Source organism: Branchiostoma belcheri, unplaced genomic scaffold (assembly GCF_001625305.1).
Source record: "Branchiostoma belcheri isolate BF01 breed outbred unplaced genomic scaffold, Haploidv18h27 scaffold41, whole genome shotgun sequence".
Classification (NCBI taxonomy): domain Eukaryota; kingdom Metazoa; phylum Chordata; class Leptocardii; order Amphioxiformes; family Branchiostomatidae; genus Branchiostoma; species Branchiostoma belcheri.
Genome location: NW_017804032.1, coordinates 494,486 through 510,444, shown reverse-complemented (window position 1 = coordinate 510,444; position 15,959 = coordinate 494,486). Strand labels below are relative to the sequence as shown.

Sequence of the window (15,959 nt, the reverse complement as noted above, 5' to 3'; positions counted from 1 at the left end):
TACAAGTGTCACAGTGATCTGATGACTGCTCAGCTGCCAAGATTTTATTTAAAGTTTAAGTCTGGATAGGTGTTGTGCAATCTTCATTTCACGAGTGACAGAATTAAGGGTATAGAGAGTTCTCATTGTTTTAGTTTGATGATGGTCAAAACATTTACAGCTTCAGAGGACAAAGAGTAAAAAATAAGTATGACATTTTATGGTGGAATTTTAGTAACTTGTCGCAATTTTGCTGTGGATCATCATATTGAGAAAGAAGCCAACTTTTAGAGAGGGGTAAGCAAAAATCAATTTTGATTTGAGATGTCATACATGAAATCAAGCTTGCATTCACTGTTGGCAGCAGACAAAAGGTTATGTGTACCATCAAACTTCATGAAGCACCAATGGACTGTATTGTTGTTACACGTCTATTGTAACATATTCAGACACTGCTTCTGAACATACTTCATTCAATGGTCCAAAGTTTATCATTATCTTGAGTAAGGGTCAGGTAAACATGGTATTGTTACATTGTCCCATTCTTCATGTGGCAATTGTGGCAATGCATTCAAGATTTACTGATGGTTAAAAGTATGCAAATCGTCTTGAAAGAGTTTCACCAGTTGGCTACCTCCTCATCTACATAATCATAGTAGTCTGGGTCGTGCTGCTTTAGCCGCTCTAGTCTCTGTAAAAATAAGTCTTTGGCATAGTCGTAAAGTTCAATGTCAAGGGCGTTAAGTTCTTCTACTCTCCTTTTTTGGTCCTCTGAGATGGGTGTTCTTCCTGCTGTTGTGCCATTCTGTTGGTTGAAAGAGTCTATAAATTTCAAATTAAATGTCCTTTCAAACATGTACTGGCTTTTCTTCTGGAATTCTGTGAGGCCAAAGAACGCCATCCGCCGCAGATTGGTCTTCGCACTTCCCAGAAGAATGCGGTTTCTCTGCTCCTGACTTACGCGGGATGTGTTGTAGCAGCCGACAAGGCTCAAGTCTGCCAGCATGCGGGTCTGGCGATTGTTTGCGAGGTTCCACGGACAATCTGTGAACTCGTCCAAGCCAACACCCACCCAGTTGTCGTCGAAACAAGATGGCAGCTCCTTTTCTGTTGGCATTCTTCCGTCGCACATGTGTCGAGAAGTTTTCCACGTGGCTCCCCGCTGTACGTGGCGCCATTCGCTCAGGTATCTGGCCACAGGTTCCCGCAGCATCGTGATGTAGAAATACCTGTGGCAAATACAAAACAGACTTTACAGCAACTCCTGCAATTCTCCTGTTATAATATAAGTGTCACTGACGAAAGGTAGTGGATGCTACCTGAAAGTTCTGACCATTTCCAAAGTCATATCCAGTTGCTTGATCTGTTTATTGGCAAGACTTAATAGCAACTCATTTTATTTCTTTGTTTTTTGTAAGTATGCAGTAAGCTGCCTTTAGGCATAACACGTGTGCACCAGTTTTGCACAGTAAGTACAAGCTGCATCAGACAAAACCGTAAGGTTTGATCTACTCACACTTGGATAGAACACTACTAGTACTCTTTTCCTTCACTGTGGTGGGATCTATATAACATGCTCACACATACACGTGAAGGATTATTGGGAGTGAAAGCATGTGGATGAAAATAATCTACCCATCAGTTCCATCAAGGCATACATATAGACTTTCAGCTAAGTTCTACATTGTAAGTTCTCAAAGAGAGATACCAGACAAGCTCCCTGCCCTACAGATAATTGGTACATTAACTTTGTGACCAAACTACTTGTTGGTCTGAAGGCTGCTAGGGCAAAAGTCATCCATCAAAGGCCTGGCCTGACTTGTCCTTAAAAGTCGGGACAATGCGGCATAATGCACCATCATAAAAGACGCCATAAATCTCGGCGCCAGCTTGTCAGGGGGAAAAAATGGAACTAGTCCCGTAGGTATTCTCCATTTAAGTCCGCTGGATTAAGAGACGGGAGTGTCCTTTCATGCATATATATACGCCCGTCACTACCATTTATATCCAATATCTATGGTTAAGTGCTGGTCATGTAAACATTAAAGGCCCTACATGCTGAGCTGGCCCTTTTCTGATTATGGATGCCTTTATTTCATGTACCGAGGAAAGGCTCTTATTTTAAAGCTGCTGAATTTATCACTGTGGTTGTCAGAAAGGGCAGGTCTGAAATTGTGACATTGTGAGACCCTGTTGGGTGTAGAACATCCCAGAAATAGCACCATTTCCAAGGATTAGACTAAAATGATTGATAACGTGTACAAATGCATGTGATGCTGATCCCGCTACAAGCCCTGTGGACATTATCATTATAGAGACAAATGTTGTACATCAACTACATTGCTGTAAATTGCCATACTACACAGAAGACTTAACTGGCAAAGTGTGTAAGGTGTAGCCTGGATGCAACCCTGTTTAGCTTTAGTATGCTCTTTTCTGTCAAAAAAAGCCTGAATGGCAGCTCTCTTGGGTGATCCTGCCAAAAGAGAAGTGACAGAGAGAGAGAGAGGATACATTGTACTAAATTATAAAGCCTGAAAGCCTTATATCCAGGCTATGAGCATAACAATGAACATAAGCATCTTCCTTATCTTTAGAAACCTGAAGAATGACTTCCCAAGGGGCAGAGCATTATGTAAGATATTCTAGATAATCAATATTTAAAGGGATGGATTTTTCAAAAGCTTGGCACCTAGTGTGGCAAAGGGTTTTGTGGATGAGCACACTTAGATGTCAGAAAAAAATACAAAAACTAAATGTCATCTAAAAATGTATCTACAGAATGTCTGATACAATTTCTGAAGCACCACTGATAGTTATAGATGAGCAGGATGGATCCTGATTTTTGTTGGTGCATCTACTATTGATTACTCACAGCGAGGATCAATTTGTACATAAGGAAAGGTGCTGATGTGAGTCTAAACGGTCCGGCCTTGGAGGGGATTTCTGTCAAATAACTCAGAAATCATCAAAATCCAGACAACATATCGGAGATCATCCATCAATAAGGCCACACTGAATTTATTACCTTGGTCCTCGTAAAGTTTTAAGGCCATACCAATTTAATTTGTTAGCTCTTGGATTCGCCTCTTCCTTTTTTTCTGATTTGCAAAAAAAAAAAAGATTCTGGTTCTGAATCAACTCAATATTTTGAACCAACAGTTGAGGAAAGTCTTTCTTGTTGTTACAGTTTTTCCATCTATCAATGCAGTGGTTTTAAAAGTTCAAAATTCATTGTTTAGATATTAACCCAGTCTTTTGTGTTGACTTCACGGCTCCTATTGTAGCATTTGGGGCTATAATAGGATGCCTTGACCTGTTTTTTTTTGTTTGCCCTGTCACTTCATATTTTATCTGAAAAATCAGAGAACCAACATATTAAATTGGTGTGGCCTGAGTAGAATTTTAGAAAAAGGACAGTCATACATGTATATATATATATATATATAAAGAGAGAGAGAGAGTAGAACAAAACTTGCATCCAAGGTGAAAATGTTTACCTCAGAGTCTAGATCTGTTTTATGTTGAAATTTCATTTCAGTTCACTCTACAAAATCCAAGGACCAACATCAAACTGATGTGGCCTAAATCTTCAAATTTTGATGGACCGAGAAAAAAAACAAATCCGTCATGATTTAAGTGCTCACGACACCTTTAAGTGCTGATGGTATCTTTAATATTATTATCCGAGGTTTAAGCCTTGTATTTATAACGTCTATCTATCATTCCAGCTCGTTGAGGTGTGACATAATGTCTGGTCTCCGGGTTAAAATCAATGGCTACATCCCCAGTACTGTAACATTGGTTATTACTAGTCTGCAGGGTTGATGCTTATAGTTTCCCATGGCAAATAAGTCAGAACTGAAGAGATACATATTTGGTAGCAGCTGTGTTTATTGATTTAAACCTACACATCTGTTAGGCCTAGGAAAAAAATGTTGTGTTTCCTGTTTCCCGACCGACCCTAGAAAAACCTGCCGACCCTAGACTTTTTGGGGGGTGGACCCCTGCAAGGGACATAATTTTTCAAGCTGATCAATCTTTTCTAGCTCCATCATCAACTGTAAGCAGAATGGACTAACATTTACCGACTTTGGTACAGCAACACATGTTTATTCAATGATCTTGCTGGGCCACACATACATGTAATTGTCAAAGTTGCTTCATTACACATTTCACCCGAAAACAACTCAGTTATAGGATTTAAGTTACACAGTATGAGGTTGTAGTAAAGGCCACCTGCCGGTAGTATCCTTTTGAATGTCAACCACAACCACTGGAGGGAAAAATGTGACTATGGGCCAAATACATTTGTACATGTAATCAAATATGAGAGGACAGCAGGGAAATTCCTGCACTATGCAAAGACATTACTGTTCTGCTATATCTGTAATGTTTTAGCACCATTCAAGTGGTGACAATGTTGTAAGAAATATCCAGTCATAGTACACTCAGTCTCAATGCATAACAAAAACGGTACAGTTTTCAGAGATTGGAAAACTGATAATGTCAATTCTGATACCTCTTCAGGGCACTCTAAGACCACTACAAGAAATGGTGTTATTCTTCTCAAGAATGTCTTGAACAACTTAAAAGATATCAGGGTGCATGGTTCTAGATGTGTTTATTCAGGTCTTATAGTGTGCCAGGCGGAATTACGAGAGTTGACGTGAGATGCCAGACAAGCCCAGCAGCGAAGTTTAATGTTAGTAGGTCACAGTAACTAGTCCTGTTCATCCAGCAGAAAATTGTTAATTTTCCAGCTGAGTCTGCCGAAGGGGAGTCTGAGTCGCTCATCCGTCAAAATTACACACATGTCAAGAACTTTCAAAGGTTCATGTGTGGAACACAAGCTGTATATACTTGACTTATGGTTTGTGGATTAAAAAAAGAAAATATTATAGTACAAGGCTGAATTGAGGTTTAAAGAGGTGAATATGCACATTTGCCATGAGTCGCTCATCCGTCAAAATTACACACGTCAAGAACTTTCAAAGGTTCATGTGTAGAACACAAGCTGTATATACTTGACTTATGGTTTGTGGATTAAACAAAAACATTGTAGCACAAGGCTGAATTGAGGTTTTGTACGGATTAAAGAGGTGAATATGCACATTTGCCATGAGTCGCTCATCCGTCAAAATTACACACGTCAAGAACTTTCAAGGGTTCATGTGTGGAACAGAAGCTGTATATACTTGACTTATGGTTTAAGGATTAAAAAAGGAAAACATTATAGTACAAGGCTGAATTGAGGTTTTGTACGGATTAAAGAGGTGAATATGCACATTTGTCATGAGTCGCTCATCCGTCAAAATTACACACATGTCGAGAACTTTCAAAGGTTCATGTGTAGAACACAAGCTGTATATACTTGACTTATGGTTTAAGGATTAAAAAAGGAAAACATTATAGTACAAGGCTGAATTGAGGTTTTGTACAGATTAAAGAGGTGAATATGCACAATGTGCCATGAGTCGCTCATCCGTCAAAATTACACACATGTCGAGAACTTTCAAAGGTTCATGTATAGAACACAAGCTGTATATACTTGACTTATAGTTTAAGGACTAAAAAAAAACTTTGTTGCACAAGGCTGAATTGAGGTTTTGTACAGATTAAAGAGGTGAATATGCACATTTGCCATGAGTCGCTCATCCGTCAAAATTACACACATGTCAAGAACTTTCAAGGGTTCATGTGTAGAACACAAGCTGTATATACTTGACTTATGGTTTAAGGATTAAAAAAAGAAAATATTATAGTACAAGGCTGAATTGAGGTTTTGTATGGATTAAAGAGGTGAATATGCACATTTGTCATGAGTCGCTCATCCGTCAAAATTACACACATCTTAAGAACTTTCAAGGGTTCATGTGTAGAACACAAGCTGTATATACTTGACTTATGGTTTATGGATTAAAAAAACAACATCATTGTACCACAAGGCTGACTTGAGGTTTTGTACAGTAAGTCAGAGATTAAAGAGGTGAATGTGCAAATTTGTCATGATTCAGTGGGTTTTCCCTGGCCAGTAATCCGTCTTATTCTAGCTCTGGGTGTCCAAAAACAAGCAATTGTTTGCTGTTATTACCTTGCGTTTAAGCAACTACCATAACTTCTTCAATCTTCAGATTATCACATTGCTTTTCTGAATTAACAATTACCATAACTTTGCTCATAAAAAAATATTTAATCTTCAGATGACTAAGGAATGCCACAAACCTTTAGGTAAATTTGACCCTACATAGCTTGCATTTCTTCAAGTATGAATTATACAATATAACAATGTACACATTCAAGATAACAGTTACTCATCATCATCATGACTCCGAATTTATCCAGTGAGGTAGATAAAGTTACTCCAATGCACTGGATATGAAAATTGAGATGTTTCAAGTAGTGTCCGCTGCTTTTGGTCAGTGACTTCCATTAGTCAATGCATGATGAGAAGTAGTGGATGCTACTTGAAATGCCTGACAGTTTTCAAAATCTATCTAGTTGCTTGAGTAACTGTTCATTTGTGTATCTCAATTACAAGGATGCCTAACCTATATCAAGGTAGTACAACAATGTATCAATCCTGCAAGCATAACTCTTAAAGAAAGCCAACATTAACAATCACCTTGAATTCAGCACCATGGACAAGGAATTTTGTCCTTTTTTCTGATCAAGTCAACTCCCAAATACTCATATTTTGGCCCCAACAGTTGAAGAAAGTCCTTTTGTTCCTATGCAGTTGTTACAGTTTTTCCATACATCAATACAGTTATTTTAATAAAAATTCATTGTTTAAATTCATTTGGTATATTGACTTCATGGCCATATCATAGCATTTGGGGCTATCACTGGATGCCTAAGTATGTTTTTCCCCCTGTCCCTTCAAATTTGTTATGAAAAAATACGAGAACCAACAAATTACATTGGTGAGTTAACCAGTGGGTACCATCCTCACAGCAAGAATGGTTTGCAGAGAACCAATGTCTCTCGAAAAAAACATCTTGTTAGCCAGGCTATGAGCTAGAAGGGGGAAAGATTATGGGATTTTTGGATGACAACTCTTGCATGCTCTGGCAAAACGTTCTTACAAATATCCTGAGCTAGCTGCCCGGATACTTGTATGTGCTATTATTGATTTTCTTCACTCTTCGCACACTGTCTACTGCTCACGGGCACACCAGGACACGCTTGACTGCTGTACTTCATCATGTAGTGATTGTGATCAGCTGTCCCATGAGTTTCCTCTGTCTGTACTATGTACAATACCTACAGGTCCATTAGGGTTTACCTAGCCTGGAAAAGCAATTTCCTCTTCTATGTCAACTTATATACAATATCTCAAGGCCAGCAGGGAAAGCAGCATTGGTGCAAAGGAATCTGAGAGCGAGCACCTTCCATGTCTCTATCAAAGGAGGGGATTTTGGCAGTGCGGGTTATAAATTGTGGTTGGGAAATGGAGCCAACTTTGAGCCTACTTTTTCTGCATACATTTGTAGTACATGGACCAGTACAGTTAAGGTGCAAGTAGACATCAGATATACATGGACAGCTCCAATTTTACCTGCACTAAGGCCTTAGGTGCATGCCCCCAGTACTTCAAGCTGTGCCTTTTTGCCAAGCCCTTGTATGTACATGTGTAAGAATGTCCATTTTTACTGTAAATTTATGCCTTTATTTAGGCCGGTATATGAGTTTGTATGCCGTGTCAATTATACTTATAGTACTGCATGGCACTTGCTCAGCGGTGGTTATTCTGTGGCTTATGGAACTCAGTCAGCTACATAACTGTTTCATGTAGATAGTGGCCCAGTGATCCATACACAGTGGTATGTAAAGCTTTGGCTGCAAAGTTCCAATCTGCTGATATTTTCAGCATGCTGTGTAAGGTTGGTAGGTTGTAGGGGTGTGGGGCTCATCCAGGAATAAAGCCTGGCAGTTGGGAAACTTGTCACTAGTATGACATTTTATGTCATAACTGCGCCGTGATTACCTTTGATACGGGTGTTCCGACCCGTGTGATTACTAGTGGTACGGCCCAGGGTTCTTTACGCGTACGGCCCGGGTTTTAAAAAAATGTTCCCTAAAATAATTTGACTGCGTTTCGTGCATACCAAGTTCGCCGCTTTCTAAACTTTGAACACCGAATTCAAATGTTGGAATTCATGCTGTTACACTTTTTGTTTAGATACACCAAGTTTCGGCCATTGGGCGACTGGCCGTCAGGCTAGTACCTCAGGCCATACAGAGTACATTGTGTAGTATTCTGTATGTATGATATGATGTTGCTTGCATCAAAATTCAAGTCAGATGTTCATAGCTAAGCACCAATATTTTCTGGCTTACAATCATCACGTTGGGGTTTATAATACTTGTGATAATACAGAGATTTCATACTAATAAAAAAGTGTCTTGTTGGGGAATGTAACAGGGAGCAATATATTCAGCAGCAGAAGTAAAAAAATCCCTGGTTGCCCATAGAATACCCATTTTGCACCTGTTTGCTGTGTTTACATGTACATCCCGTAAGTTTTAACAGCTGGTAAATGGACTGGAACTCACTCACTGCTGGCCTTTGCCATTTTTAACGACACCTCTTCTCACCTGAAATGGGCAGTACGATCACAACCGAGCATCCTAATGGCAGTAATGCCACTAGACAATAGTATGTAGCCTATGGGTAGTTATCAATGCAGAGGTGACATTTGCTAGCAAATTCCTTGATGAACCTATACATACTGCACAATATGAATTGGCCATTTTCTCTGTCATGTCCAGCAGAAGATTAGCTATTCAATGAACTAAACTTATAATATCAAGATCACTAAGCTCTTTGAGGAAGACATATATTACCTTCTACATTGGAAACTGCTGTACTAAAGTAAAGGTAAATGCAAACTGTGATCAATTGTGCACACATGGTGCAAGGGAAAATGATGAACCCACTAACAACTGAACTGAACCCACAAAGTACTGAATACCACAAAAAGATAGTTGCAAATCCTGGGTGTGGTTTGCAAAGACAGATTCTTACTCCATGTTCAATGGCTCCATTCCAAAAAGGAATTCAAGAAAAATCAATACAGATGGCAGAAAGTCCATGGTGGCTCCTTTGAAGACTAGTGGAAAAAGGCTGCTCGCAGTTTCTTCCGATAAACTTTGGTCCTGACCTCCAACTACAAAACAGACCCCTGCATATGAAACTGTACCGACCCTAGTCAAGTCGGTGACTGCGAGGTCTTTCAACTGAGTTGTTGAAAAGCAGAGCATCCCTTAGGTGTGGTAATGGCAGTTCCTGCATGGTTCAGATATCCAGCTGGATCCATAGCGGTTGATACGAGCTGAATACAAATTGGAGTCATCACGGTGCATGTTCTCCCTTTGATAAACCCATCACGGCTTCATAACCCCCCTTATGAAATGTGGGGTGTAACATGAGGGAGGTGCTTGCTAGGTCGCTGGCTTGGTCCACTGCATCCAAAGCACCAGAGAACTCATTAGTTGCCCAACTGAAGAATCTTGCGGGCATTACAACATGGCCAGGCCGAGAGGCAATGTGCTCTTTGATTGCACCATCAAAGGAATTCGAAAATCCAATTTGCTCAAACAGTAGCCTACATGTAACTTTGATTACATTTAGGGAAAGTTCTTCTTTGCTATGTGATGAACTGTCTTCATTATCTAATAGTGTGTCTCAAATTACTACGAGACAATGTGGAGTCAGTCGTGTATATTACTTTTGAACTTGCTTACATCCAAAATTATTTCTAGCATCATAAATTGTTGACATCGTATCAGCTACACTAAATGGCTGGTTGGAATAACATATGGCACTTATTCCGCCAAGCAGCTTCTGTGCATATGAAAATGAACTATAGGTAAAATTAGAAGGAATTGGAAAGCATAATCCACTACAACAATGTAGTTTGTGGACCATCTGCCCATACTTGGTCCTAGTTACACTTACTTAAATCTACCGGTTTACTGTGGATCTTGAAATCCTTGCAGTTACGTCATGTTTGCAATATTCCCAGATGACCTAGCTCTTTCACAGTAAAATCAAGTCCCTGCAAATTCAACATACATTTAGATCTTACAATAGTTGGCAGAATTCTGCCACGTGCACTTATGGCAGACAAAAGTTTTGCCTTATCTACCATCTTTGACAGTGTGTAAATATATGGAAAGAGATGGCATTAAACTAAGCAGTCAAGCAACAAAATTTTGCCCTTCAAAACATGGAAATAGTGTGTTAGTAGGTCAAGGTTTCAAAATTTTCCCAGGGAAAATTTTGCCCCCAGACACCCTTATATGATTAGGATTGTCGCTCCAGTACTCAAAATTGTGTTACGTCAAATAAGACTGAGATGATGGAAAAACAATTCTGGCTGCCTAGAGCGCTGCAGTTGCTTTATTATGATCCAAACTTCTCCCTAATAATATGCAATATCTAAGAGGATCTTCCACCTTGTGTCTGTGTTATATATGTACAACACTGTGTATCCATATATGACATGTTTTATGTCTGAAAACTGACAGACTGACATATACCCCTAATCCTAGGTACCTGGTCTCTGCAATGTAATGTGGCCTAGCATGAAGACTCAGGTCTCCATATACTGACAGCATCTCAGATTATTGCTGAATTCCGTGCTCAAACACAAGGTACAGACATGGAAGCATAATCCCTTTGACAGCCCATTGCTCATTGCAGAGTAATGATATGGTTTTATACCCCGCAAATATGGCTCTTGTGCATGTCTTCTGGCTATGTTTTGACCACAGAGTACTTTCATACATTAACACGTGTCCTTACTCAGTTTTAACATGAGGACATCAATATGGTAGGACATTGCTTGCATTAATAGAAATGTCAGTCATACAATGTATGACAATGTGTAAACTAGTAAATTTAATGTGCATTACAGTTTTGTATGAAGAAGTTTTTACTAATGATGTATGTATAAGTTTATGTTTTTGGTGATATTTTGATTTTTAGTATTTCTTGTATATACACGTAGGCCTCCTCTTGCATGTGGATTTGTCTACACGTGATATCTAGTTTTCAAACTTGTCTAAAATTACCTGAAATTCAGAAACTATTGGCTGCAATGTTCTTTTAGTGTTTCACTGTCAACGAACTGATTCATCACATCTCTAACAATGTGCATATCTAACATAGGCCATTTTCTAGAAGAATGACATTTCAGTATTTGTAGAAAGGTTAAATTTGTTCTTTCAAGTACCCTTCCTTCTGATCTGATTTAATCTAAGTGCCCCTATGGATGCCATCCCTCCTTGATTGCGCACACTTGTATATTGATCAATAAAGAATAGAAGCTACAATTTCCCCTGCATGATGTACTTGCTGGATAATTGCAAGCCTTGCCAGACCCCCAAAATCACCTCATAAAGGAGTATTATTCCATGGCTGGAAGAAATAACCTCTGATATTGCTTGCTGGTGACTGTTCAAGACTTTCTTGAAGAGGCTTAAAAATATTACCACTGTTCTTTTTAAATGTAGAGGCAGCTAGTGGTCAAAATACTTTTTTTTCTGTGTTCTGAAATATTGCAGAATGTCAAAATGTTGTTCTACAAGTTGGAAATACTGTCTGCAAATACACACTTAAAAGTCTGCATCTAAACCCATGGTGTATACAAAATTGTTATACATGTTGGCAAACATTTTACATGCAGTTTGAAAAATACATACAAAAGTGTAAACTCAAAAGCTCTTAAACACCATTGAACCCCTATCCTGATTTTTTCAGTCTGTAAAATTGCAGGTTGCTTAATTTTTGTTCTGCAATTATACTGAAAATGCAGACTGCAGATGGGTATATTTCTAACACTGAGAAGTCTTAGCATAGAGAACCTTGAATAGAGTTATAAGAGTTGACGTTAACCAATGGCAACAATAGCCCTGATGCTTACAATGTTTTCAAAACATGTCCAATTCAGATCTTTATCTATGCATGATAAAATCTAGTCTAAATACATGTACTTGCCGTTCTTAAAAAGACTTTTACACAGAGTACAAAGAGATGTTATCTTCCAAGCCTGCATGTTAAACTTGAATATGGATTGAAAGAACTCAAGTGTGTCAGAAGGAAGCTTAAGGTTGACTCCTTCAAGCTCCTTGGGTGTCGGAAGGGAGACATCGTTCATGAATAAAATAAGATCTTTTCACAGCGAACATATCACAATTTTCTTCACACAGGGTCTCCAGGGACGGTAACATTGTTACAGGAACCAGTTTTGTATTGATTGTTTTGGAATGGCCTCAGTGTGCTGACAAGCGCGAGGCCACTTGTTTTAATTTGTCCTGCCATAACTGGCACAGGTCACTCTCTAAACTGATTACATTTCTAATTGGTTGGGCTGGGTACACTGATAACAACAGGGATGTCGTTACGGCCTGCACACATGTGGACATAAACCATGGGAAAAGGCAAAAAGGTTTTCATTGCTAGCGGGAGTGCTGCTGCACTAGGTGCCTACAAAGCTGGGATGCTACATGTTTGTACAATTGTACATTCCATACAGCTACCGGTAAATGTTGTACAAACATACTGTAAATCAAATTTACCTTTCCGTACTTTAATATTCGCAGTTTACGTGGACACTTCTGTACAGCAAATTTATCAATACCTCAAAGAAATAATTTGCAGACTTTCCTTTTTTCTGCACCTGTCACCACGGCGAACATATAGTTCTGAGAACGTGTTCATTTTTCTCAGACTGTGAAATTTTGCTACCGAGAATATAAAGTGATTTACAGTAAATGACGTCTTCAATTTGCTTGACTGTTACTTGTAGCCATTTCCAGGGCTTAAAATACTGGGTGCATATGCACCTTATTGCAGGTAAAATTGGGGCTGTGCAGGTATTTCTGATATCTCTCTGTACAGTTTTAGTATGAGCCATACATGTACTTCTCAAAGTCTAAGTGGCGCTGGTAAAACTTGTTTGGTGCAGGTAATTTTCCAGGTTGCAGAAAAATGAGAAAAAATATTTTGAGCCCCGCACTCTGCATCAGTTACAAAAATGTATACAGGTGTGAGAAATTCAGACATGAGAGAAGCTCACACAGAAAAATTATAGTGACTGTCATAAATGGTACTGAAAATTCAGAGACACAGAACTTCTGGCAGTACTCCATCCTTGAGTCAATTCTTTCATGAAGTGTTGTGAACAGTCAAACACCCCTTTGCCGAAGTTTATGAATAATTGAAAGACACCTGGCATATTTGGTTTCCTGTTTGGACTTGACACTATGATTAGTTGTCTGTTAGAAAACACTGACAGGTAATTTTTTACATGGTAATGGGAAATGATCAGGCCAAGCATGTTAAATGGCAAATTATATTCTTGGGGACAATCCAAGTTGGATTGGTTGGCTTGCCACTGTTAGGCATTTTATATAGAATTTGGAAAAACAATTGGTATGTATGATCTAGAATTTGTAATCTATAATATGCAGTAAGATCTATCTAGATTTTCACCTGATCAAACACAAATCACAATTTTAAAGTACACAAAAACTTTCTTCACTTATCACTTGTTGAACCATGTGGGTGGTAGATTTGAAGTTTTCCAGACACTCTTGATTCTCTCCTGACGTCATTGTACTTTCGGATTCTGGAAAGTCGGTGCAGTCAATCAGTTATCAGACTGACAAAGGTTGATGAGATCAACTGAAAATTCATGGCAAATATTTCTGTTGCGTTGGAAGAAAGCATAAGTTTGACAACCATGGACTCTACCACACATGTGAGATTTCATTTGAAGTTCACTTATACACATAAGAAACTGACTGAACTAACTTTTCTCCAGGGAAATCTAACACTACAGCAGACAGAGACAGGATAACCTGCCAACTCCCTGATGGTGATAGATAATGCCACTTAAGGTGTGGAGTCTGTCTGTAAGAGCACACCTGGAGGCAAGACTACACCTGGTGCAGATAAGCTGACGTCACTTTTCTGTCTAACATATATGTTTCAGCCGGACTGATTTTTTTTTCAATTTTTCTTGACATCAATCCTGGTGGAGGGAGGGGGGGATAGGCATGCTCCCCTTGGAAAATTTTACTAATGTTATTGAGGTTTTGCTTTCAGTGGGGCTGTTTGTTTGCTTGTGTTTTGGTAGTTATACCCACATGTTCGCTATAGGCATGTGGGTGACTCGTCTGACAGTTCAAAGGTCCCAGTAAATTTTATCTCATTTCCTGTCTTCAAATTCCTGCTGTATACATGGCATTATATGTTACCTTATGGGAGCCAGTGGAAAAAAATACATTGCAGAGAATCCGTGAGAAATGCACAATAATGAAATTCAATTAAAAAAGTCAGACAAAAAATTCACAAAAACTCCATAGTCTCTAAATATTTCCTGGACGCACACAGACATGTATGATATCTTTGATTTCCTGTCTTGTTCTGTAACTTCCTTGAGACGTGGCCCACCTTAACTGTCATCTGTGGGGATGTGCATGAGAGATAACGCCACTGTAGGGTCACACAGCTGCATAGAGGCAACTCAATATTTCTAATTATGATGTAGAGACAGTCTACAGATTGAGATACACATGAACGTGATGTTCTTGGATTCTGAAATTATATGCCTCAGTGACTTTTGATAACACTTTTTGACTGGGTTTGAAAGTTTTGTGGTAGAATTATTATCTTCGAATAATTGTCATGAGACAAAACTTTTTTGATGGTAAAGTTTCTGCTTTCTTTTCCAGATTTTATGATTTATACAGACAGATAAAAATTGATGAGTGAAAAGATATGGCAGCCATACGTCAATTCAGCATGGCCTCACATATACATTTTGTACATAATATCAGTTATGAGTAGAGTTGAAAACCCAGGGTATGCTTGGAATACCTACTAGTACCATATAATTCATTGTATCAATAATTCTATTTCAAAGCTTAAGCTCACAGACACTTCATGATCTGGATTGTCACTGAAACTAGGCAAATTGCATTACATGATATCAACTTACTTACACATGACCTAGCTACCATGTCTCTCCATGTATAATAAACACAAAACCTGTAATTAATGGATTGTACTTGACATTAGGCAGGCTCCCCAGGGTGTTATGGTGTAGACACAGTGTCTGCAATATCCAGAAATATTTTTGTGCTTACATAAAGCACATGTGGCTCTGCCATCAAGTATTTTTGAACCAAGTCATTTGCAGTTTACATGTACAATAATTCTAGACCTAACAAGTAAAATCTGAGATTTTATACCTCCGGGCTTTTTATTGTATATTTTTCCATGTTGTTTGTTCTGTATAGTTGATGGTGTTGAATTTTATGTGTTAGATTTAGCGTTCCTGGTTGTGTTAATACAGGACTGGTCAACATTTTCATCTGCCATGTACCCACGGTAAAAATGCATGTCGAGAACGTCTGAGACAGTATACCACGGTATTTGTAAGTTAAGAAGTCGTACTGTACGCCGAAAACATCCAAGATTGCGCAAGAGGGCGTTGACCCCTGACCCATTGGCCCACCCGGAAGTTGCGCTGGCAGCCAGCCCAGCGCCGCGCGCGTTCAGATTTTTACGCCCCAAAACACATATACAATAAAAACAAAAAAACCTGCACCATCTACAGCCCATTAGAAGAACATACACCGAGTCCAGTCTACCCCAACGCGAGATACAACTGCGATAATATTTCAAAATACATATCGGAAGCAGACACCCCTCTGTTTGACCCCTTTTAAATGGTAAGACCCAAAACTGAAACCTCCCCATTCCTTAACAACATGGTAAATTACATTTTCAGCATGGCGGGGGTGTCCGGAGCACTTAAAAACCTTTTATTTCGACGCCCATAAACACATATACAATTAAACAAAAACGTTCTGCATCATCTGCAGCCCAATAGCAATACGTACACCGAACAACAGACTAATCCGTCCAGCCGATCGCGAGAAACAGCTGCTGACAGAAATGT

At 39.1% G+C, this 15,959-nt stretch overlaps 1 protein-coding gene across 2 annotated transcripts in view; it reads right to left on the bottom strand.

Annotated features, from left to right (window-relative positions):
- LOC109477883 (heparan-sulfate 6-O-sulfotransferase 2-like) overlaps positions 1-15,959 on the bottom strand; it is a 45,829-nt gene continuing 29,870 nt past the window's right edge. For both annotated transcript variants that reach the window (XM_019779338.1, XM_019779339.1), the window contains one exon: positions 1-1,208. In XM_019779338.1, coding sequence (XP_019634897.1) covers positions 599-1,208 — 610 coding nt within the window. In that variant the 3' untranslated portion in view covers positions 1-598. The remainder of the gene's footprint in view (positions 1,209-15,959) is intronic.